Below are 24,432 nucleotides of genomic sequence, written 5' to 3'. Positions count from 1 at the left end.
ATTGATGCCAACGGGAACAATATATTTTAATTACAGCTTCATGCTTGACATGGGGATGTTGTATACTCGCACGATGTGGTCATCTCCACAGCTTGCCAGCTGAAATGCAGCACTTGATTCATGGTCTTGTCTGGGGGAAAACTTCAATCTCTTCACTGATAGGTGGTGTGCAATGCTGGTTTCAGTAGTCAAGGATTTCCACTACATGTCTCTTCTAGCACAAGCTTACCAATGTTTCTACACACCACAATGTGCAGAAGCTAATTTCCTGTAAGGGTAGTGCCAGAAAGACTAGCACTGCCATGTTTGTGAGAAACAACCTTGCAAAACACATGCGTGAGAACATGATCTGACATTGGGTTGCCAGAGATTGTGCAGGCTTCAAAGTAAGTGTGCAAGCTGCGATCTTGCCAGCACAACAGGAAGTGGGCACAAAACACATTTTACTTGCCCCTAGCCTTTTTTCTGCATTTTGTGTTCACGATTGCACAGTGCAGCCCGCTATGAAAGGACGCAGGACTTGAGCAAATATTCCATCTTGCAAGTCGGGCAGTACGTAGCATTATGTGCCAGCAAACCTGTGTGCTCATATTGCCAATTGCGACCATTAATTTCACAATCCTCTGCAAGCACAAGGGTCGCGTGATTAGGGCATCTACAATGACCTGTTCTTGACTCCTGCTTTTAATGCGGTTTAACTTCCTGTGTGCTACTTTTACCTATTCCTGTCCACTGTTTCATTTTCCCGAATACCACTGCTTGCTTCCTATAGCAGGAGGGCTCAAAAACTGTTCACAGCTATGAGACCTGCACACTTTAGGCAGAACTTACTGGGTTTTTTCATGCCCTTACATACATAGAATACAACAGCATTATACAGACACTTGAATTAATATGGAACTAGAACAAGAATATGTTGGCTAGCTGCAGCCTTAACAGCTTTGACATTATCGTACACACTAGTATTTGCTTTAATTTTCCAGTAAATAGCTGATGCTGCTGGCAAAGAGGTGACAGCAATGCAAAATGGTTTCAAGGGTGCAATAAGCATTGTGCATTTGTGTTTGCTCTCTGCTACCCCTATAAGGCAGGTGGCCAGAATAAACTTCACTGCACCTTTCTATCTCAAGAAAACTACAACAGTCATGCTTAAACTTTCCCCTCTTGCTTACAACATTGGCAAGGAAACTGCCAAATGTTTCTCAACAGGACTCATTTTCATCACGTTGCTGCATTCTGCTAGAAAATACCCATAATAAGAAATATGGCAAAGGATACGATTGTTGCAGTGTTTCGTAAGGAGTCCACCCAGACTTGGAACTCCAGTGGTGAAGGTGAATAGTTCCGTTCTCAAGTCCTATGGCTACAAGGTACCTGGGTTTTCAACATGAAAGCTCTCGTACAGCTGCCAACAACGAGTTTTGCACTTTCTTACCTGTCACCTCTACAGAAACCTGGTGCAAAGCTGATAGCTGTGGCTGAATCCTCCACACTCAACTGTGCCTTGCTCTCAAAGAGTCCCAGACTTGTTTCTGAAGAAGGACCGTCTGCTCTCCAGCCCCAGACCACGACCTAAACAATACACAGAAGCCTGACAAGTCACATTATCTAAAACGCACAGCTTATTTTTGCACACAGCCATATGTAACACTTATTGTTTCGCTCTATTTCAGCAGCAACCATCTTAGAGCCACTGAAAAGCCATATCATATGGACAATGTCAGTGGCTTCCACACAACATTTTCCTGTGTAGCTATGCTGGAGACAGCTCGCAACAAATTGATTCAGAAGCTGCATTGACAATGTCTAAAGGTAGGTGTGAAAATTAATATCCAGAAGGCTAAATTAATGTTCAAAAGCCTGACAAGGAAATGAGAGTCTATGATTGGCAGACAGCCAAGAAGCTTCTCTATTCCAAGTAATCTCTGGAGGCCTGGATCATGAGAAGGAAATCTCCAGGCAAACAAAAATGGGTTGGAGTGCATATGGAAGGCATTCTCAAGTAGCGATCTGCAGCTTATCAATATCCTTGAAAGGGTGAGTGTACAATCACTGCATTCTACTGGCATTAATCTATCGGGCAGAAACTTTAAGAATAACAAAGAAGCTTGAGAAAAAACTAAGGACTATGCACAAGTGATAGAACAAAAAAAATTATAGGTGTGGCAAGGGTTAAATGCCAGTATGGATTAAAAGGAAAACATGGGTAGATGATGTAATTGAGATTAAAGAAAAGAAGCAAAGTCAGACAGGTCATGTAATGTGCAGACCATTTAACTGGTGGTCTATTACGGGTTGCAGAATAGCTGCCAAAGAAAGGAAAACAGACTTGAGAGCTTTAATGAGGTTAGGGGATTTGCAAGCACAGTTGGAATCCGGATGACACAAGAAAGATACAATGTCCCGAGTTCTGTTGAAGCCATTATTGCTTCTATGCTCACAATCTGAAGGCTTCTGGAAATGTCTTTAAAGAACAAGAAAGAGAAATGCTTCCTACTCATAGAGGCGTAATACTCGCACCTTCTCGCATCATAGAATACAGGGTGCCAAAAGAGTTCAAGGTAGCCATTTCAGATTACCTTTTTATCCCTTGATGCTGTTGCAAAGTACAAGCCATCGTGAGACCAGGCACAGCTCCAAATAATTCTCTGGTGGATAGCAGTCTTCTTATCCGCAAATGCTTCTCTGATGAACATGTTTCCTAAACGAAGAGAGCAGCAGAGAAAGTGATAGTAAGTCCACTTTACCATAGAGTCTCCGGCTGCCCAAGTTATGCTTCATTTTCCAGTATACCAAGCCTGTTCTTTGTAATTAGTCACCTGTTTGCTATTTCAGAAGCACCATTTTTCCAATCTAACTCAATATTCCTTCAGTACCTCTCAAAAAGAATTTAGGAGTAAAAAAAAGACAATGACCCCAAGGCTTACCGCTGATGTCAATTCTGTGTATGCACCATGACCTGTCTCTCGAGACGCTCAACAGGTGAAGGTTGTCAGGTGAAAACTCCATTTGAGTTACTGTCAGGTTGTGGAACACAAGCTCCCCTACTTGCTTCCATGTGGCAGTGTCCCAGAGAATTATGGCTGCATGCTGCTGTGTGCTTGCCTGCACTCAGGACAAGGACCAAAGGGAAGATAAAAGATAACACCAGAGTGCTACATTTGTAAATGTGGGCAACAGAACCCACAAGCCCATCTTCAGAAACAAGAAATTCCTATCAAGTCACTTTGGAGCACCTCATGATATGCTTCCCTATATTAAGTGCTGTCTACAGTTAACATTCCTTTATGAGTTATTCACTAGTATTTTATAAGTTGTAACATACTACAATCACTGACAGGCTAAGAATGCCGAGGCAAGTGCTCTACGAAAGGCATGTAGATACATGTGCTTAATGAATTATGACACCTGCCTTAGCCTCAGGCACTGTGGCATCCTCGAACTCTTCGCCAAGATAGGGCAGCATTTTCTTCCTGAAGTGTGAGTTATGCTTATGTCCACGTGTCAAGGGATGAACTGGGGCCATTCAGCCTCCTGTGGTGCACTATTCTTCTCAGCTACTGTGGGTATTCACCTCAGGGCGAATTGGTGGTGACGAGATTCTTTGGACAGGAGGTCAGGGAAATTCCTCTCCTGATCCCTTTTCAACACAGCCGTTTGTGCTATGAGTTGTCTTCCTCACTCCAGACCTGATGGCCATTCACATGTGTAGTAAATGACTGTGGCATGCTCATTGTTGCCATTATGAGGAGCCACATTGAAGCATAGAGGAACTAAGGCACGCGTCACTTTCCACCACTTTCCTGCATTCTTAGCTCATAATTGACTACAGTATGGTATAGAGCAAGGAGTACAGGATGGTCTGTGTAAAATGTTACATGGCCCACTTGCAAATTATTATCAATGCTGTCTCGAAGCTGTGTTGTGGACTGCATTCTGTACAACACACAGCACACCCTGATAGTACTATGCAGAAATATAGGAGCACCTCAGGTTTCTGACTTAGAACACCAATAATGGAGGAGGCCCTCAAAAGAGTCCACTAGCAATTGCAGACACTAAACAAGTGCCAGTAAACTCAAACACAGGTAATGCATGAAAATGCTGCGAATGGCATAGTTCAGAAAACGAGATTAATATCAAATAAGATATCCCAAGAGCAGAAAAAACAAAGATGTACAAAAAGAACATGCTTAAGAAACTGCATATTGGAGCCATATTTGGGATGTCGATAGGAAAGCTCGGAAACTGCATCGTCAAAATGATATTATCATCTTCAGGCGCAGTGCACATTTGTGCATGTGAAGATAGTGCATCAAAATCAAAAGCACTGATTAAAATTAGGATATGTTAAACTTGTTGCAAACATCATCTTCAAGCACTTCTTATTGGACCTCTGCTTCAAGTTCAAATAATACTGTATTTACTCGCGTAATGATCGCACCCCTGAATTTTGTCGTCAAAATTTGATTTTTTTTCTTTCGGGTGTAATGACCGCACCCCGAACTTGTCGCAGCGATATGTCGTGTACCAAGTCTAGCTAATGATGATCGCGCTTACCATCTGTCGAATGCCACGCGCATAACTCTTGAATGACATACCAAGCGGTCTGCATGCACCAAACATTCATAAGCAGATGTCCCATTTCATCCCTTTCACCACTTCCATGAAAAAAACAGAACTACAACCAAACTTCCTTGGCTTTAATATTTGTATGCTTCATAATGGTTTTGGTTAAAAACAACAACAGAAAAGGCGCCTTTCGATTTATCTCGTCTGCACTCGTGGGCAAGCAACAAATCGCGAGCGACAACGATAATGGCCACGTTTACACTGATACGTTAGCAGTGTACCCTATTCATACGTCGAAGCTTGTAACACAGCTAAGATGTTCGCCCACCCTTAGTGGAAACGTGCAGTATTAGGATGGTAGTAAGACAAATGCCGCAGTTTCTGCAGCGTGCCCGCCATGTGTTTCTATGTCACTGGCAGTTATGCACGCCCATCTCTGTTTCAGTCCCCTCAAAGTGGACATGGCTAAGTTATTGTCGCAAGCTTGCCAATATTTACGATATTACTCATTATTGATACGGAAGAAACTGTTTCAATGCGCGTAATGTACTTACGAGAAGAAAAAAAATTGCGTTCGGCTTGCTCCGCCGGCCGCCATTTCTGTTTTGATGTCCCGCACTGTTCAGAGGCAGCCGCCTGCTTGTTCACCTTTTGTCATCCCGCAGCAAATGTGGGATGAAAAAAAAATTTTTTTTTTCTTTTGCGGCAAGTTTAACCTGGTGTAATGACCGCACCCCTGAATTGCGCCAATTTTTTGTACAAGAAAGTGTGATCATTATGCGACTAAATACGGTAAGTGTGAAGTGTTTTAGTAAAATGAGTTGGGAGGTAGACAGCTGGATGTTTGTCTTCGCAGTGCAAGTTTGTCTTCATGTAATGGGTTCACTTCTTTCATTGTTTTCACAATGTTTTACATCATACATATATTTGAAGTGTGTGAATAAGTGCTTTCTAATTGTACCAGACATGAAATAGTTGATATATTCTCATTTCTGACGTTCTTATAAAGAGTTCTCACGTGGAGTTCACCTTCTGTAAACTAGACAAAACTCACTGAAGAATTAAAAGTTTCAAATTCATTTTGCAGCTGTACATTTCCATCACTCTGAATGTATGAGACAAGTCACAAAGCAAAATTTTAAATGCAAAACAAATTTTTGAATAAATTTTCAATTGGCCGTAGAGGGTGTATTGTAAATTTGGGGTGAATCACAAAAGAGTTCATTTGATAGTGTTTGGTGCTGTTCAGAACATGAAGTAATTTAGCACCAATGTTTGCAAAGATGTTCATATCTGTCAACCCAAGAAGTAATGAGTTGACAAGACACATCAGCTGAAACTAAAATGGTCATGTCCTGATAGCTACATCAGTATTTTGGTGAAAAAATTCACTCTGTAGTGTATTAAAAGATACCCAAGCGAACACTGTTAATTGACAAGTTATGCAGCAGAAATGTAAAGCACAGTTTAAGCCATCTGCTGAACTTCACTGGGTGAACAGACAATGAAATGGCACATGTGACAGAACAAGCGGTAGAAGTACCGCACAAGAAGGGGTTCCTGCTCTACCAATAAAATGTTCCCATGGCCTGGGGGGCAAATGCCTTGAAGCTGGTGGACAAGAGGGCAAAACAGAGAACTGTGGGAGAGAGAGCTTTCTGCCTGATGAGCAAGCAAATAACCCTAGCATAAAACACTAACAGCAAATGCTGTTGCGCACATAATTCCAGTGCTACTGAGTAACAAAGCCTGCAACACTAGCTTGAAGAAGATGCTGCAAAGTAGCAACCAAAAACTGATTGGAAGGCATAGTGTATGCAATGAGAAGTGAGACAACAGAACATGCTTGTGTAGCAATGTTATTCGCTGCATACGAGCCAGACATAACAAACTAGAAACTTCCACCAAAAGAAGCTGTCAGTATTCCCGTTCTCAAGCACCTTGAGAGAGAGAAAGAGAGAGAGAGAGAGAGCTGGTAAGTTGCTGCCCTGAGTCTCTGTCAACAAGACATGCATTGTAACCTTTCAATGTAGAAACCATTGGAGGACGATTGTCAAAGTCAAGTGACAGCTTCTCAGTATATCTGCCGAGATACGCCTGATGGGAACACCATTGTTCCTATCATTAATGCTATTGTGTATGTGGGTGCTGTAACTCAGAGTGCACTTGGGGAGGTAGTTCTCAGTCTCACCATGTGATGAGACGAGAGACATGGTGATGTATTCATTTTCCATGCACCTATGGTTGTACCATCAGATATGCTGTGGTCAGAGTCTTGTGAAGTGTTGCTCGTGCTGCAAAGTGTTCTTTATTTGGGGGGGGGGGGGGGGAGGGTTTCGTGCTCACATGCTACTGCTCAAGCGTACCACGTCACATTTGACAGAGTAACACTTTGTGTGGTGCACACAGAATGCAAGTTCTGCATTCTCTTTTGCTGCCCAAGGCAGGCTGCAGGTAGGCAGGACGTGCCAACGCCATGAATGCGACAGGAGTGTCCACATAAATGCTATCGCAACAACAAATATAGGTGCAAACTTGAAAAAGTGCTGTACTAAGATGCAAACATCCAATGCCTCACTCAATACCATAGTGTCCACAATGCTTGCTGGTTTGCAGGTAAAGGCTCATAAAGGATGCTAATATGCTTCCATACCTTGCAGGCAGATGCAACGAGTTTGCCATCATGTGTGCTTGTCAGTGCAAAGAGTTCGTAGCCATGTCCGTAAAGCTTCCTCACTTCTGTCCACAATGTGTTCTGCAGGAGGTCTTCCTCTGTAGGTGGCTCTGGGAAAGCATGCAACAGTTATTAACAGTTCTGTCACAAATATTCAAAACCTAAAGAAACTCGGAAATACAGAACCATATGCAGGTTGCAGTGCTTTAGAAAAACTATGAAGAGCAAAAAAATATAGTCCGTTTACTGCAATGAGATCACTACAAATAGGAGATAACACAGGTAAATGGGTGTCGGATGGTTAGTCTAATGTTTTTGTTTTAAGCTGTTTGATGTGTCGCATTCTCTTGATTCTAAGGAAAGGTTCAGTTATCTATTCATCATCCATAGCCCATAATAAAAGGTGGTTATTTTTCAGCTGTACAACAGCAAATTTTGTCCTAATGTGGCTATCCAAATACAGAACTCCTTCCTGCTTGTTGTGGCACAATTAGAGGACTGACAAGGGCAACTGTATAGGAATCGGCAAAGAAAATAGAAAACATTAACCACTAAAACCAGTAAAGTTATTGGCTTTACAAACAAGACTGTGACTATTACAGGTATCTAAATATATAACACAAATTGTTTTAGTATTCAAGATGTTGAGATGTTGAATGCTTTTTAAAATAATTCACGAACTTTGTTATGTAGGGATGTGGCTAACAAGCTTTCTTTACTATATTCACAGCTATAATTGCACCACAAACGCAAATATTTATTAAATTAATTTATGAACTATTCACGTAAGAGTAGTTGGTGTTTGGTTACTGTTATATGCTGGTTCGATGAAGTGGTCGACTGTGATGAGGGCATGCATCTGAATAATCAAGCAGATCCAAAAAATCCGGCTCTGAAAATCGATCGGTGGCCACATTTGTATTTCTTAAAACAGATTATGCCCCAAACTGGATGAACGTAAAGAAATACTTGTGAAAGCATTGGTGCCTATTGAACGACTGCAATAAGCTTTAAAGATTGGGCATCTTATGATAAATTTGTAATTGTGGGCAACCATGCTGAAGTGACTGTGTAGCAGTGAGAAAGGAACGGCCACCTGTGAGGACAACGGGCGTAAAATAAAACTCTGGAAACTGGTTTTTCGGGTGTCGCTCTGCATCATCAATGTTGCGAGTCAGGTCGCTCTCGTACACAGCCTTGTTGGACAGCCCTAGAGAGGGCACGCTGGCACCTTCTGCCAGCTCCTGGAGTGAGAAAAAGAAAACATAAGGAAACAGTGAAAGAATAGGCTCCTGGCGTCCGGAATACATGTTGACACAAATCATCATGATAATGTTTAGTGCCTTTCTTTAAAACTTGTGACCTTTACACATATATTCATTTACGAACTTGTTAAAAAGACTATATAACATACATAAATTCGTTCACTTGACTACTCTTTTAGGATGTGAATGCTTAGCCTTGTTAGCTTATTCTGTTATGCTTTCCTTTTTAGTTTGTAAGATTCGTCTATATAGTAGTTTACATTCGTTTCTATCTATATATCCTTTCTGTACTTGATTCGTGAATTGATTTAAGGTGTGCATACTACTCCCCCCCTATGTAATGCCCTCAGGCCTTTAGGATAGATGAATAAGTTTACTGCCACATTTAGGCACACAAACGCATGAAAGTGGGCAATTGTAGCGCTTAAACCAGATTGGCTTGAAAACACAAAGGAAGCAAGAACTTCTGCAATAAAAAAAAAGAACAGAGACCAAAATTGTGATGAACAAAAAGGAAAAATGCACTAAAGAGGGAACATCACCGCAGACAATCACTTGGAAACACAGGCAATGGAATTTACAGATACTGTAAGGTCACGAAATACTGAAAGATACTGAAAGGTCACCGAGAAAGTGCTGCCATTTATCATGCCTCATTAATCTTACAGACAGAGAGCACAGAGCAATAATGGTGCCACCTCGGAGAATGATCTCTCTTCATGCCTGCCATTTCCACTGGCCTGACGAACTTTTACAAAGCTGGTAGCAGCTGCAACTGCTTGTAAATACATCGTTCTTTTTTTGTATTTTCATTGTTTAGTGTTTCTGGTGTTATCACCTCTACCATATCGTGCAACATGCACTCTAACATAAGGGCATTGTAATGTTACTGTTGTAGCTGCTTTCAGAAAGACAAGCCTGTCGCATCAGATTGTACACAATGCATATATAGTACATGCCAGAATTGTTGTGATGGCTCCAGACTGATTCTAAAGACACTTGATGATGCACTATAAGTAGGGCCTGACTGCAGCCTGTGTTGACTACTGACTTAGCTAATGACTCCCACTGCCACTAAAGTGCTTGCTTAGTTTTTCTGGGCCCTATTTCTTCTTAATGTACACTTTTGATTTCTCATGTCTATCTTTCTCCATGTGCCTGTGCGATGAGTGTCGCTTACGGTGACTATCAAGCCCTTATCAAGCCGTATCAAGTGTATCTAACCAAAGTATTGGAAGCTGTTCAAAATCTTGCCGCCTGATTCATTCATATGATGTCAGTACTTCATCTTCAAAAGCACAATCTGGACTACCACCCTCTCCTATCGTTGCCACCTTGCTAGTCTCACCCTTTTTCACATGTTTTTCTATTCTCTCCATCAAGCATCCTATATTACAGCTGCAGCATATCCTACTGCACCTGTCATCCATTTCAAGTTGCCCGTTCACCATCGCACATTACTATGTTTTCTACTTTGTTATTTTCTAGAGCAGCTACAGATTGGAACAGCCTGCCCTATGACATCGTCTCCATTGGTACATCATCTGCTTTTCAAGAACGTGTAACTGATCATTTTTAATGTTAAATAATCTTCGCTGTTTGTTTTTCCTATTCGAAATGTAATCCCACCCTTGGGGGCCTTTAAGGAAATAAACTACCTCATTGCTTTCATAAAGGCTTGCATGCTACAGGCACAGTGATTTTGTTGTTGGAAAGGTACCTTAATGCTGGAGTGTTCAAGCAGGTCGACACCACACAATCTCTTGAAATTGTCAATGAAGTTGCGGGTGCCTTCGAACGCTCTCAACACCTTTTCCTCAGCACCAGTGACAAACTGGAGCCGTCCAGTCGATGTGATGCACGCAAGGTCATGGCCATGCACTTGTGGCCTGGCAATCTCTTTCCAGGACTACAAAGAAAGGACATAAACAATGCAAAATGCTGCATACTGTGTTCTATAAATTTGCAGTTATTAACTGCCCTAGTTCAACAAATATACACTTCCTCATTTTCGATTTAAAAAATGCAAAGCAGGGAAAAGATAACTAGGTGATTGATTAACAAAACAAGTACTGAAAGACATCTACAGCAGGACCTCGTTGATACGTCCCCCCCCCCCCCCCATTTTGTACAATTTTTCAACACCAACGTTTGCGACCATGAACATAAAAAATGACCCAATACAGTTATGCTTCTTCTGGTGGTTAATATGTTCCCAGAAAACACGATCTTTCGGCAACAACGTCCAGCGCATCGCCAAACTGTGACAGCATGACACCCTTTCCGGCTGCTCGATCCCATGTGAACAAGAAACGGCACAAGGCGCATGATCTTGAACAACCATTCGCTGCATTAGCTTCCCTTGTGGGTTGTCGCATGCTGCATTCACTGCTATCACTGCCAACCCTATCACGATAAGCATCTTCATTTATCTGATTGACAGAGCATGTGGCGTAGTGCCGTTGGAAGCATACTGCATGCATTTAATAAGTAATAACCAAAACCTGCCGCTGTTCCCCGTGACAAGCGACCCAAAATGAGTGTCATGTTTCACTCTGGCGCCATTCTATTCCAGTCGCCCACCAGTTCGATTTCATTTTGGTTTCCCTTTGCAATCATAAAACATTATGCAATAGGAAAACCACAAAGTGTGTCCGGCCGCTTGAGCCCCACCTGCTCGATGTGCATTGGCATCTCGTGCCGCAGCGATTCTCGCCAGGTGGGCACATCAAAACTTCCCACCAGAATGCCCCACCCAAAGAAGCTGCCGATTCAAGCGGAATCTGAGGAACATGCAAATAAACTTGGCAAAGCCGCAAAAACTACCGTATAGTGCGGAATATAGGTCGAGGTTTTTTTCCAAAAAATATTACTAAAAGGTCCCCTCGACTTATATACCAGCCCTTGGCACAACCTGAATATTCATCTGGCAACATGTAGGAGCGCAGACCTTTCGGCATCCGCATTGTTATCACCTCCTTGGCGACCAACGCCATAGAGTTTCTTACTATGCTACCTAGAGGGAAATCTGGCGCTGCTGCGCTGTGGTATCCATGGGAATGCCGGTATATTGTGACTTCGGATTTGCATTGTTCTCGGAGACCCAGGACACCTTGACAGGAGCGTGGTAAGCACCGTCCCGTGAGCATCGTGCCAGATCTTTGCCAGTGACAGTAGAACTCAACCGCATGAAAGCTATCAAGATCGCCTTAGAATCCGGACTGCCCAAGGAACAATTCAAGGGCTCCATTTACTGGGTTCATCGCTTCATGCGACGCAAGGGATTTGCACTTCGACGGTGCACATCAATCTGCCAGAAGCTGCCAGAGGCATACGAGGAAAAGCTGGTTGAATTCCAGCTTATCCATAATGTTATCCATAACCGGCAGCAGCATGGCTACATGTTGGGACAGATCGGCAACGCTGATGAAACGCCGGTGTGGTTAGACACACCGTCGCCCATCACAGTGTGCGAACGCGGCGCAAAAGAAGTCAAGCTTCTTTCTACGGGGAACGAGCATTCGCGCTTCACGGTGATGCTTGCGTGTACTGCAGACGGCAGAAAGCTGCCCCCATACATAATCTTCAAAATCAAGACGCGCTGCCAAAAGAGGCTTTCCCGCAGGATGTTGTCATTCGCGTGAATGAAAGGGCTATATGGACGAGGCCCTCATGCTCAATTGGATCAAGACCATCTGGAATCGGTGACCCGGCACACTCCTGTGGTGTCCGAGCATGCTCGTCTTGGATGCCTTTCGTGGGCATTTGAACACAGGTGTGAAGCAGGCACTCCGCGATGGGAGGACAGAGCTTGCCGTCATTCCGGGAGGCATGACGTCAACACTTCAGCCACTGGACGTCGTGCTCAACAAGCCCTTTAAGGACTGTGTCCGTGACAGTATAATCAGTGGATGGCCGGCGACAACCCAACGACTCCAACCGGCCGGCTGCGGAGGCAGCCTCTCGCCACTGTGGACACATGCGTGTCGCAGGCTTGGCGCTCGCTGCCCGACGATATGGTGGTGCGGGCATTCAAGAAGTGTTGCATTAGCAACTCCTTGGACGGCACCGAGGATGACACGTTGTGGGACGCAGCCAGTGAAAAGCAGTCGTCTTTGGACGAGAGTTCAGACAGCTCGAATGATTGAGCAGGTGACGAGTCTGGCGGCACCACTAAATAAAACGAAGTTTTGTGCCTTATAATTTTTATGCTGAATTCCTTGCTTTAATGCAAGGGGGTCGACCTATATACCGCCTCAACCTATATTCTACATTATACGGTACAGCTCTAAGTCTAGAACCGCTTGGGCCCAACCATCTCAGCGCGTGTCACCGACTCGTGCTGCAATGATTTGCACAACACTTCGCAATACGTAAATGTCAACTATCACTGAGTTTGCTAAATTTTCTTGTGACTTTGAACTTCAAGTTTTCCCTATTAGTACATTATTACTCGCATATTTTTCCAGCATGTAGGAATGAGGTACTACTGTACTGTAGTTGCATGCATAAATACGAGCCCAATGGAAGTTTTTCTTGACAATTTTGAAAAGAAGAACTCATGCATGTAAAGCATTCATGCACATTTTTACTGCACTCAATAAATGCATTTACATGGGCAGAATAAGGATTCAGCTGTTTCTTTTTCACATGAAGCAGCGAGTTACAAATTGGCCAACAATACAAAACAACAAATGGCGACGTATACTCACGAAAAACTTTTTACGTTTCTACGCTATAAAGGCGAAGTTATAAGGGAAAGGCTTCTGCACATGTAATACTGCACTGAATAGTCCAGGCGAATTTGTCACCACTTTTTGTTTATCAGAATTTGTGTAGATTGGTTGCTTTCACAAAGACGGCCATATTAGGGCGGTACAAACATTGCACAACTACTAGCTTTTTCTGTGTTGACAGTCCTTTGTTGCTGAAGTTTGTCATAAATATCTGAAGCAGGCTGAGTAGTTGTCCTGCCCATGGCAGTAGGCACAGGATGCGGACACCACTTGGCTTTCCAAAGACGGTAAAACAATTCACAATGAGTCACAAATAATTGTGTTCTGTTTTGTACACCAGAAAAAGTGAGCAAAGGCACACCATCATTTCGAACAGAGGCGCAACAAGTAAGCCTTAGTGAAGCAGATTTGTCTTCACAGATAGAAAAAGCTGTTCGTAAGTGTATCAGATGTCTTAGGCCACTCACTCTGCCTTGAGGTGTCATCCAAGGAGCATGAAGTCTTGTGGTTTGATCAGAGCTGCAACTCAGCAGGTATTCACCACCAGCAGACCAGGCAATGTCTCCCACTTTGTCAAAGTGACCACCAGGTGTCACACTGGTCTGCCACAGGTTATCTTTGTTGTTCTGGAAAAAAAGGAACAATAATAAAAACAAAAGGTTTTTGTTTGGGTTCTTTGGTTCTAGTATGGAGGCTTGAGTAACCTCATAATTCACAGAAACAAATTAACACAGTGTGGAAGACGACACGAAAAAAATGAAATACAAACATATTGCTACATTTGCGTTTAAAAGGTTCAGCAACAATGAAAGCTACAGTGCTGCTTCTGTGTTTCCATTTATCATGGTTTGCAGCTGGGCGCATTTCTTTTTTTAGATGAGCCCTTGTCTTTTATTAGATGAGACTATGCAGAGCTCATCAGAATGCTAAACTCAGTTGCAAAGACCGAAAACAATTTGGTCGTGGCCAAAGACCCAAACACTGTCACAAGGTTTCTGTGCACAAAGATAACAGCCAAGACAGAATGTCGAGGGTGCAAAACAGCAATGTGATGTCGATTACCAATGCAGCATTAAAAATAAACACATTTTACGAAGACTCGTAACTTTTTCAAAAGTTCTGATCAGATGAAACAACAATGCACAGAGACATGTACAGTGTGATGGCAAAATTACAGCTTCAAATTGATATGTTTGAGAAGTGGCAAAGGTGATAGTTATTGCAGCCAAAGTTCAAGACAGAAGGCTCAGGCAGTTTCTCAAAGTAATAGTGATAAAGAAATACAGAGTGAAAGATGGCTGTGAATACTAAAGTTTACGGTTGAAATAAATAAAGCTGGCTCATGTGGTGAAACATCATTGAGGATGACTTTAAAGCCAGAAGACTGAGCAGGTAATAATTTAAAAGGAAAGGAAGGAAAAAAGAAAGGCAAAGCAAACTGGAAAAATTCTACAGAGGAGAGACCTGACACTGAAATGACATACTGGAAATTGACATGTATAGCTGTATGCACTGCTCCTGCTCATTGCAAATAGTAGATGTCTGCTGAAAAAAAGAAAAAGAAAAAGAAAATCCCCCTCTTTCTCCAAAATCAAAATGTTATATACCAGCTATCTGCCCTCCTAACATACAACATGTACAACAGTACAACCTCAAAACAACAAATACTTAAGAGCCCTAATAGAAAAGATCTGAAAGAAGTGATAGGTGCACCCAAAATGCAGTAAGTAGGTTTCAGGTTGCAATGAATGTGGCAATTTACAAGAAATAAGATCTCAGTCAATGAGCCCAGTCTTTCCAATTGCTCGTAAGAAGGAGCAGCATACCTCTGGCCTCTTCCACATATGAAGTGAGCCCTGGAAGCCATGGCCTAGGATTCTGTTCCCACTGGGGTCAAATACTGCCCCAAGAAAGCCCAATGTGTTTCCACCTATATCACCAAACCGAGCCTGAAAAGGAAAGACAGTAGTAGTATTGCAGCAGCATCATAATACAGTCCTCACAAAAAAGATCTGCAGAAAAGCTTCAGTCTAGCCCATCCCCATGTCCACATGGGCGAATATGTGAAAGCTTGCACAAGGTTCTTAACTTCATTCCAAATATGTTATCTTTGTCATCAAGGAAAATAGTAGCCGTATCATGCAGCAGTTTGCAATGCATCAACTGCAGAAGAGTTGCTTGAGGCATTAATGAATAACAAGTGCATACCATGCTATGGAACATGTCTCTCATGGAACTGCTATGGAATAATTGTCCCTCAGACAATTCAGTGCTTCAGGCTGCAAAGGACTTGGCAACCTAGTAATCAATAATAGCTTTAAGGCAGCAGATTGTTTCACTGCAGGCAAACGGCTTTCTTCTTGGCTGTGTGCATACTTGTGGTCACGACAATCATTTGTTGGTGATATTTTTCAATAGTAGTATTTGATGCAAGCTGAGATGTCAAACCCTAGTGGTTTTTATAAACTGATCTTATGGAGCATGTGACAGTGCAAATAAATGAGTAGGACTTTTAGACTGAATCCAACCAAATAAGTGAATTTTATTAGCCCAACCTTTTGGTGTTGGCGACCTCGAGCGGGGATCAACCTGGCTGGGCGTCCTTTTCTTCTTTTCGTCATGTCGCCAAGGCCATAGACATACACTGAGGGTAGGTTACCCTTCACGCAGTTCATGTTACCCCCCGTATTCTGAATGTGCCATGTCTCCAGTAGTAGTCCTTTTCGCGAGTTCATCTCTGTTTGAAGGATCTGCGTTTTTTGTAAAGCAATTTTCTGGTCGGCGTCTTCAGAATGTTCAGCGGTGGAGCTGCGTATACGGTTTAATGTTCTGACATCATTCTCGTGTTGTCTGATTCTTTCTTTTAGGTTTTTGGTTTCCCCCATGTACGGCAGCAGACAGTCGGCACTGCTGATTTTGTAGACGACACCTTGAGCTTTTTTTTTTGGTGGACGATCTTTTGGTTTAGGGAGGAGGATATTAACAGTGTTTATCGGTTTGTGCACAACTTTGAAGCCATCTTTTTTCAATATTCGGCTGAGAGCTACGCTGGTACCTTTGACGATGATGGACGCTTGTTTGCGGGGTAGGGGAGAAGTCAACGGTTGAAGGTCCCGTAGTTTGTTTCTTTCTTCTCTCTCTCTCTCTTTCTTTTGTTGTTGTTGTCTGGTTGTTTTTCGAATGAAGTCCTCTGTGTAGCCATTCCTTTTAAGTTCATTGAGAACCATTCTCTTTTCTTTCTTTTGAGCTGATTCCGATTAGGAATGAGTTTCGGCTCTTTTGAATAAAGAATCTAAACCGATGCCTCGTGGTTTGCCGGATGGTTGGAATCGAAGTGAAGGTAGTAGCCCATGTGGGTTGGTTTTCGGTATACTGAAAATTTTAGAATACCGTCTGTTTGTGTAACTTGTACATCTAAGAATGGGAATGATCCCTCCTGTTCGCGCTTATATGTGAACTGTATATCCGGGTCTATGGAGTTCAAGTGTCTCTGCAGCTTTTCGACTTTCATTACGAATGACCCTTTAAAAACTGAACACCGCCACCCCTTAAGAATAACCCCTGTAGAAGGAGCCGAACAGGCTCCAAAACGTCGGGCTAATAAAATTCACTTATTTGGTTGGAGTCAGTCTGAAAGTCCTAATCAATTTTCCAACCAGACAGGTAATTCTGTCGAAATGTTTAGCTTCAAATAATTCAGTGTTTCGAATGATTTGCATGATAAAAGTATATAGTTTGCCCTTGCATGAATCACGAGTTAAATTTGTACTCTACCTGTACATGGAATGTTTTACTCCCTAACCCATTCTATTATGTAACTGTTTCCTGTGAGACAATGGTGCTTTCTGAGATTATAAGCTTTCTGTAAGGACAGTGGTTCCAGTGTAAACACTCAACTTTAGAATAATGGGCTCACCTTATCCAGCCATAGCCCTGTTGAAGTGTCTGGTTCCCATACAACAACAGTCTTGTCCATAGATGCCGAGAGAAGACAGTGCAGTTCACTCCCATCTTCGCCTAAAATGCATCAGCAGCAAAAGTCGATTGCACAATTGGCACAGGCATGTCTTCATATTATTTTTGATTTCTTTTGGCTTACTATCTTCAACTGCCTAACAATAACAGCAATCTGTGAAAAATCATTGATGCGAGCACTCTATCTAGAGCCTAACAACAATATACAGTTAAACCTTGATATAACGAACTTCAATATAACAAAATTCTCAATATAATGAAGTGTTAACTTTTCATAACCTCTTGCCAGGCAAGCACCCAGGAGGAGGGGGGGTTGAGAGCCTGGGGGGCCCGCCCCCTCCCCTCCCCGCCACCAATCCTCACACACATTCCTAAAGCGCCGCCAAATCAATGTTGAGACTTGACAGCTATTCGATGGTCAACATTTTGCTGCCTTTTTCACTCCATTTGGATGACGGTATTTATCAGCTTCTCCTGGGGCGTGACGGCCAGTTTCTCATCGATTCGGTGCCCTTGCGATTAACTCGAGATGCGTACAGTTGTCACCATCTAGTCAACGGTCACACGCATGGCTGTTGCTTCGTTAGCTCAAGCTTCTTTGTTTAGACTGATCCAAAGACCAGGATAGAGATTCAGTTTATAGTCAGCTGGTCTGTATGCTTGAGGAACAAGTTACAGCCGGAGAAAACACCAGTTGAGTTTAACTTTTCCTTTTGCTTCGTTATTTCCTCGAGTGGCGGCTCGCCGCGACGCTGGCAGATCGTTGGAACGATATACCCGCGATATATCGTTCGCAAGGGGTGAAGCGCGCAAGGGGTGGAGTGGGGGTAAGTTTCGATTTCTGGCGTGCATGTCTCGGCGATGGCTGCGCATGGCTTTAAGCACGGCTGAGCGCATACGCAGCCGCGCACCCTGCTTTAGTGGTAATCTGCTGCATGTGCGAAGAGTAGGCATGCCGAGACGGCGTTGCACCATGTAAGCTGTCTTTCCGCGCGTTTAGTATTGGAGGTTGCGTAATCTCGAGTTTCGGTGACCTGTTGGAGCGAGAGGCAGATGAAGCATTCGCTCCCTGCTGCCAGGGCTTTTCCTGGTAGCGTCGTCCCAGTGCAGGCAACGCTATCAGCTGCAGGGACGGAGTGCACGTGAAAGCGTGGCTGGCTTTGCTTAATTCATACCGCGGATGTGAAGATATTGTCGACGTGTGTGGCTTGATACCGTATCATTCGTTGCCGACTCTCAAATTTAACAAAATTAATCGTTAACTCAATCAAATTTGCTTTTTTCGATTGCCAGATAATTCGAAAAATTCTGCAGCCTCTTTTCATGTAAAAAAAAACCTCGATCAGCGACTGTACTTACTTGCACAAAAGGTTGACTTTCAATACAACGAAATTTCGATATAAGGAAGCAAATTGTCGATTTTACCAACTTCGTTACATTGAGGTTTAACTGTATTCTAATTTGCCAGTTCAAATCATTTAGAGTACTACATAATGAAGTCGGTGATCAGCACCGTCTTGCAAGAAAATGCAAACTATACAAATTCCAGAGGACCAATGCAAATAATCTGCACTATCTATATGGTGTGGTCGCCACATCTTGATGTGGTTTCCATCTTCCATCTTGATCTTGGTGTGGTTGCCCTACCTTGCCCCATCAGAGCATATGTACTCCTGTGCAACGTACTGAGAGAAGCTATTTTCATCCTTAATATATGGTGCATTGTAGTGAGGAAGATGAACTTGGCAGCTCCACGCTGCAGTCTCTGGGTTGCAAAACTTCTGCTCACTCTGCTGAATTTGCTGGTCTAGTGAGACCATTAAAGAATGCCACTGAGTAGCTTTCAAAACTGCAACTTTAAAGGTACACACAGCCTAACTCATCTACGCCTGACAAAGTCATCAGACAAGCAACTATTCAGCCTCTGGCCATCATCTGTATTGGCATATTGTGTGACCATGCAATATTCAGAGGCATTAATGGAAAATATGTCGAGGACTGGTTGGCATATACCAGAGGACGAGCACCTTCAGTAAGTGGCACGGTGGACCAAAGCTCAGTAACATAACTTATTCCTTAACGGCACAGCAAACCTTTGGTTCTGCAACCATGAAGCCAATAATCCTTTTACAATATTTAAAGCACACACAAAACAGCACATTTTTTTACCTTGCCAAGGCATGTTTTACCTCACCTCGTGATGTTACTGGGCACCAGTGCACGCTGTAAACCCAGCCCTCATGACCAGACAGAACTGTCTCCAAGCCAACTGCAAATGCTTGAGCAGATTCTGCAATAAAGTATGCACAAAATGAAGCACAGTTAAATCATGGTCAATAGGTGGCTTACTCACATAAGGTCTCTCAAGTCCTAATAAATATCTGGCTGTTGAATGTAAAAAACAGACTGTAAAAACATCATAAGCAATAATGCAGCCAAAATATGAGCTGCAGTGGTAGCAGAGTAGATGCTTTCCCCCGATGACACAGGAATGAAGTGGAATAAAGTAATTTAGTGTGTTTTAACATTTAATAACAGGACGGCATATATTTAAGTTACCTTTCAGCGTTAACTGTTGTTTGGCCTTTACAAGAGACTGGAGTGATTTTCTGTAAAGGTTACTCAATATGCACATGGCCACTCTGATTATTACAACTTCTTACATAGATTTGACATATATGTATATTCTTCTTTCTATACTGTAATGCGGCCTCAACAAAGTTTTCTTGACAACTGCATGAGAAGCATTCATATAGCAGCATTAGTGCTGATGCCTAATGTACGCTTCGACATTATCTGATGCCTCATACATTACGAGTTTTTACTGCACTGTCTAATGAGGCACACCCTAAATATCACATGCTCAGTAAGACGCTTCTGTGCTCTGTGTGCCCTGCTGTGTCATCTAGGCCTCTGCTCCCAATGAAAAGTCCCTGGCCTATTCATGTAAGTGCTTGTGTTATACACTAAGGAAAGGAGGAGGTGGTCCACAAATAAAAGTTGCAGTTTTTCCCAAAGGGCAAAGCACTGACAGCAATAGCGAAGTACCCCAAAGCATATTACATAATGTAAGTGCCGCAGTATCGTAAAGGCAGTATAAATTGCAATAAACATTTGCTTACTTCTACACAAGCCTGCATGGCATCAGGCTTGATGACTACAAGCACTCATAGTGACAACTCTGATTCGGTGAGGAGCCCCAGCAGCAAGGAATGTGCGCATGCTTGTTTCAAAGTGAACATTATATGCTGCTGCTCCCTGTACTATTTAACCTTGAAATGCCTCCAAAACTCAGCAAACTGGGCAACTTCCAACAATGTGTGAACGGGACAGCATACGTCAAGGCACTAGCTTTCTCAACGAGCCCTTGCCGTCATCCTCGCACCCAGGACAGCACGAAAACCACACAAACGTTCCTACAGTGTCCACATAATTGTTATTGTTACTGGACATTAATAAACAAACACCATCCAAGGACTGGCCAGACGAGGATGAGGGGCCAAGAACAAGCTAGAAACCAGGAAGCAACTGCACAACTGCTTGCAACTTGAACTTTACAAGCTCTACAGTGTGCAGTCAAAATGAGCGTCAACACTACAATGCTTGTAGATAGCATGTTGACTGCTGCAACACACTTATTTCAGAACTGTGAGTTCAGTCTCTTGGAGTGGCTACTGCAAGCGGGTTTTATTTTAGACCAGCCTTCTTCACCTGACACAACTCTAGAACTCTTGAATAGCAGCTTGGGCTTGTTGGTTTTTCATCCTGGTGTTAACAGCGCAAAACGTAGACGGGACACGAGACGAGAAGACGACACCACAAGCGCTGTGGTGTCGCCTTCTCGTCTCGTGTCCCGTCTACGTTTTGCGCTGTTAATACCAGGATCTAGAACCCTTGATGCCTCCTGTGAACATGCACGGCTGACGAGCTTCACCCAACAGTAAATACAAATGCTACTACATTTAAAATGACAAACTGCAGTTTGCTCACCATCAACTGTTGCCATAAACGTAGTGCCTTGAAGTTTGATTTCATCAGCAGCGCTGTCAGTGTTAACTGACTCCTCATCCCTGCTTGGTGATATCTTCCATATCCGTATTACACTATCTTGACTGCAAGAAGCAATAAATATGCTGTTGTCAGCTGAAAGAAAACCCAGAGACTATTAATTAAAGGAAAGGTAATCAACACAGTAGGAGACAAAGCATGGTTCTAAAGGGCCTTTTCAGTCGGCCCCATTGGAAATTCCAGCTACATAAATTTATAAAGCACCATCCTGATAGCATTTCAAAATTGTTTAAAAAAATTTCAATAATAAAATTCAAGTGCCTCTAAGAATGTAGATGCCCTCTTCCCCCCATAACACACAGACAACTTTTTTTTTTTTTGTAAACTGCAGCATCTGGCTAGAGTAAGAAGGATTTAGAAGAGGAATGACAACAAAATTGATTAGAACAGAGTGTCTAGTATATATATTCTACATAAGAAGCAAAGACAATGTATATGAAGGAATAAAAGCATACCAAATGCACATGTGCAAAAGAAAGAGCATGAAGAGTCTTGCACTGACATTGAAGGTGTTAAGTTGGTATTGGAGACTCATGCCAATTTTATTAAAGTGTTCATAATTTGCTGCCACCTTTTGAAATTTTGCCATAGTTTCATGAACCTCAGCCCAATGCTCACTGTGGTGGAAAGCCACAAGTTGCGAAACACCGCTGCAATACCACGCGGTAGTGCTAAAACACGCCGATATCAGAAGATTTTTTTCTACAATGCTCCGGTTTGCGTGGGGTCCTGGGCAAAAATTACAGCAGAAAACAGTTATAATAATATAAAGAAATACCAAGTGCCTCATTTGGTGATGCTAGAGGCTTAGCTCAACAAGCACTTCTTAAGTGTCTCAAGCTACTGCTGTTTACTAAACACAAATGGCTAAATATTTCTAGCATTTTATCCCACTTAATTTCTTGGAAAAACAGCAACAGTTCTTCCATGTGTGAGAACAGTATGAAATGAATGAACCACATCAATATGTTTGAAGCTGCAGAGTTTGTTACCGCATTCCTCGAAGGCGATGCCTCTGATCCAATCCTCATGACCGTATAGGGTATGGCACTTCAGGAAACCTGCTGTCGTATCCTTGTAGTAACAATGGACCATCATGTCATTGCCACCATAAGCCAGCAGCGGAACTGTACAACAAAGTTGAAAGGATTTGTGAAATGTATATGTGATAAGTTGTTATACCATAGTTTTGCACCATTAGTAACACCACATTTTCCCCCCTGTAAAGTTGTGACACTAATTACTGCAGTAGAAAAGGTTGGGGACACTATCAGCTAAGTTCAATTTTGATTGGTGAGTATATTAATACTTCAATGCTACATCGATTGGAAGATGACAAGAAAGCACACGCATAACCATAATGCTTTTGCAAGCTAAATTCTGTGTCAGGGGTGTGTAAATCACATAATGGTGCCTTACAACGACTGAAAGTCCTAGGTGAACGCTTGAGTTGCTTCGTCCCCCTTAGAAACACACATTATGCAAAGCACAACAGCTATTTTTCTTTTTTTCATTGTAGTGCCCTGGCTCACACCTTCTGCAGATTATTCCAAGCACAGACTACTGCTGCAACAGAGTGGTACAAATGTTGTAGCTATATTACCAGCACTAATTTACTTACACATTATTATATTGTTATTATGTTGCACGAACCACTCTGATCCCTGCTTCAAATAAATTATGAATGTGAAGAATTACATAGAGTTGTAGTGCAGCTTTCTTATCTCTTAGCATGTTCACTAATTTTGTAGTTCACAATAAATTTCACAGTGATAAATATTGTTGTGCACCAGAGCAAAACAGCTTTACTTAATGGGATATGCGGCACGAAGAACAGGCCTCCAGCTGGCATGTAGGCTACGTCTTCTACTTCCTTATTTTCAAGCTAGCCTAAAATACAAAAATGGCAATATCACTACTTAACAAGTATGTGTGGATAATCTGCATAAAGGTGAGAAGTCACTAACGGAACTGCTATCTCGCTTCGCCCAATGTCGAATTCATCAAATAGTCATGCCAGCATAACAACAATCTTAATTTGTACCTGCTGATGTTTGGCTGTTAGACATATATATAAGACCTTAGTCATAAGGTAGATGTTGAAGAACACAGTGTGCTGCTGTAAAAAAAGCAACGACTATGAGTGCATACCATATGTGGATGGCAGAAAACACATCCTGATGTCCATTGCAAAGTTTCCTTTTAAATTGATCTCTTGGGCGCATCTCACCGTGAATCCTGCGAAGATTTTGTTTTAAAATTTAGCAATGTTTGGAACGGTGTCCTGAAGTTATAACAAACAGCACCTGCGTCAACCTCCCATATTCGAATAAAAAAGTCTCCGCCAGCGCTTGCAACGATGATTAGCTCCCTTGTTGCAGGTCCTGAGTACAGAGCATCTGCCGTCGTCACAGCGCTTTCGTGGCCAAGAAGGCGTGCAGCTGGAATAAACTTGTGAATTGACACATTTGGAAGTTAGTAAGTTCAAGCATAACAGCCACAAATTCAACCTCTGCAGTCCTATTCGAGCAAACACATACGTGATCTTCTTTCTTGTCCCATATAGTCACAGTTTTATCCACAGACGTGCTCAGTAACGCCGTTTCTGCACCTGAAGAAAACGATTTATCGATCAGCGGAGAAGACAAGACACTATTAGGTATGATGCTCGTCGTCCAACCGGAGACGATTCGCAGGAACAACATCAAATCGAAAAGTAGTGTGACAGCTTACTATTTTTTCTGCGGATCCAACGAACGCAGTTAACCTTGGCGCTGTGGTTGATAAGGGTGTGGGTGACAGCCCCAGTACCACCGTTGGCCTGCGCAATCAGCAATATTTAATTCAACTAACATCGTTACGAAGAGAAGGAACGAAATACCTCTGGATCGTACAAGACAACAGCATTGCAGGCACCATAAGCTACGACATTGTTACGGCCCCAGTCCAGCGCTTGGGGGTTGCGATTGCACGCACAACTCGTATATTCTACGCTGACAGCCATCTAGCATTCTCTTTTCATGCTCCCGAAACTAGATGACACAAACAAGACGACGACCACATCGCTTGCTCGGGATACACGTGCCGTCCGTCACTGCGAAAACATAAACCGCGCTTGGCTCGACTAGCCGACGAAACGGAG

At 42.7% G+C, this 24,432-nt stretch overlaps 1 protein-coding gene across 1 annotated transcript; it reads right to left on the bottom strand.

Moving 5' to 3' along the window:
• Positions 1-5: 5 nt before the first annotated feature.
• On the bottom strand, positions 6-24,424 carry Elp2 (elongator complex protein 2). The gene is made up of 19 exons (XM_075681852.1): positions 24,172-24,424; positions 24,024-24,111; positions 23,831-23,901; positions 23,597-23,741; positions 23,442-23,528; positions 22,283-22,417; positions 21,213-21,365; positions 19,417-19,512; positions 17,164-17,264; positions 15,074-15,196; positions 13,715-13,873; positions 10,232-10,420; positions 8,343-8,490; positions 7,226-7,356; positions 2,928-3,105; positions 2,580-2,701; positions 1,436-1,572; positions 1,279-1,374; positions 6-175 (listed from the first exon to the last, which is right to left on the bottom strand). Exons 1-19 carry the CDS (start codon positions 24,292-24,294, stop codon positions 31-33), a joined length of 2,427 nt encoding a protein of 808 aa, XP_075537967.1. The 5' UTR covers positions 24,295-24,424; the 3' UTR covers positions 6-30.
• Between the last annotated feature and the right edge of the window lie 8 nt (positions 24,425-24,432).

Source organism: Dermacentor variabilis, chromosome 2 (genome assembly GCF_050947875.1).
Source record: "Dermacentor variabilis isolate Ectoservices chromosome 2, ASM5094787v1, whole genome shotgun sequence".
Lineage (NCBI taxonomy): Eukaryota > Metazoa > Arthropoda > Arachnida > Ixodida > Ixodidae > Dermacentor > Dermacentor variabilis.
This window is presented reverse-complemented; position numbering and strand designations above follow the sequence as displayed.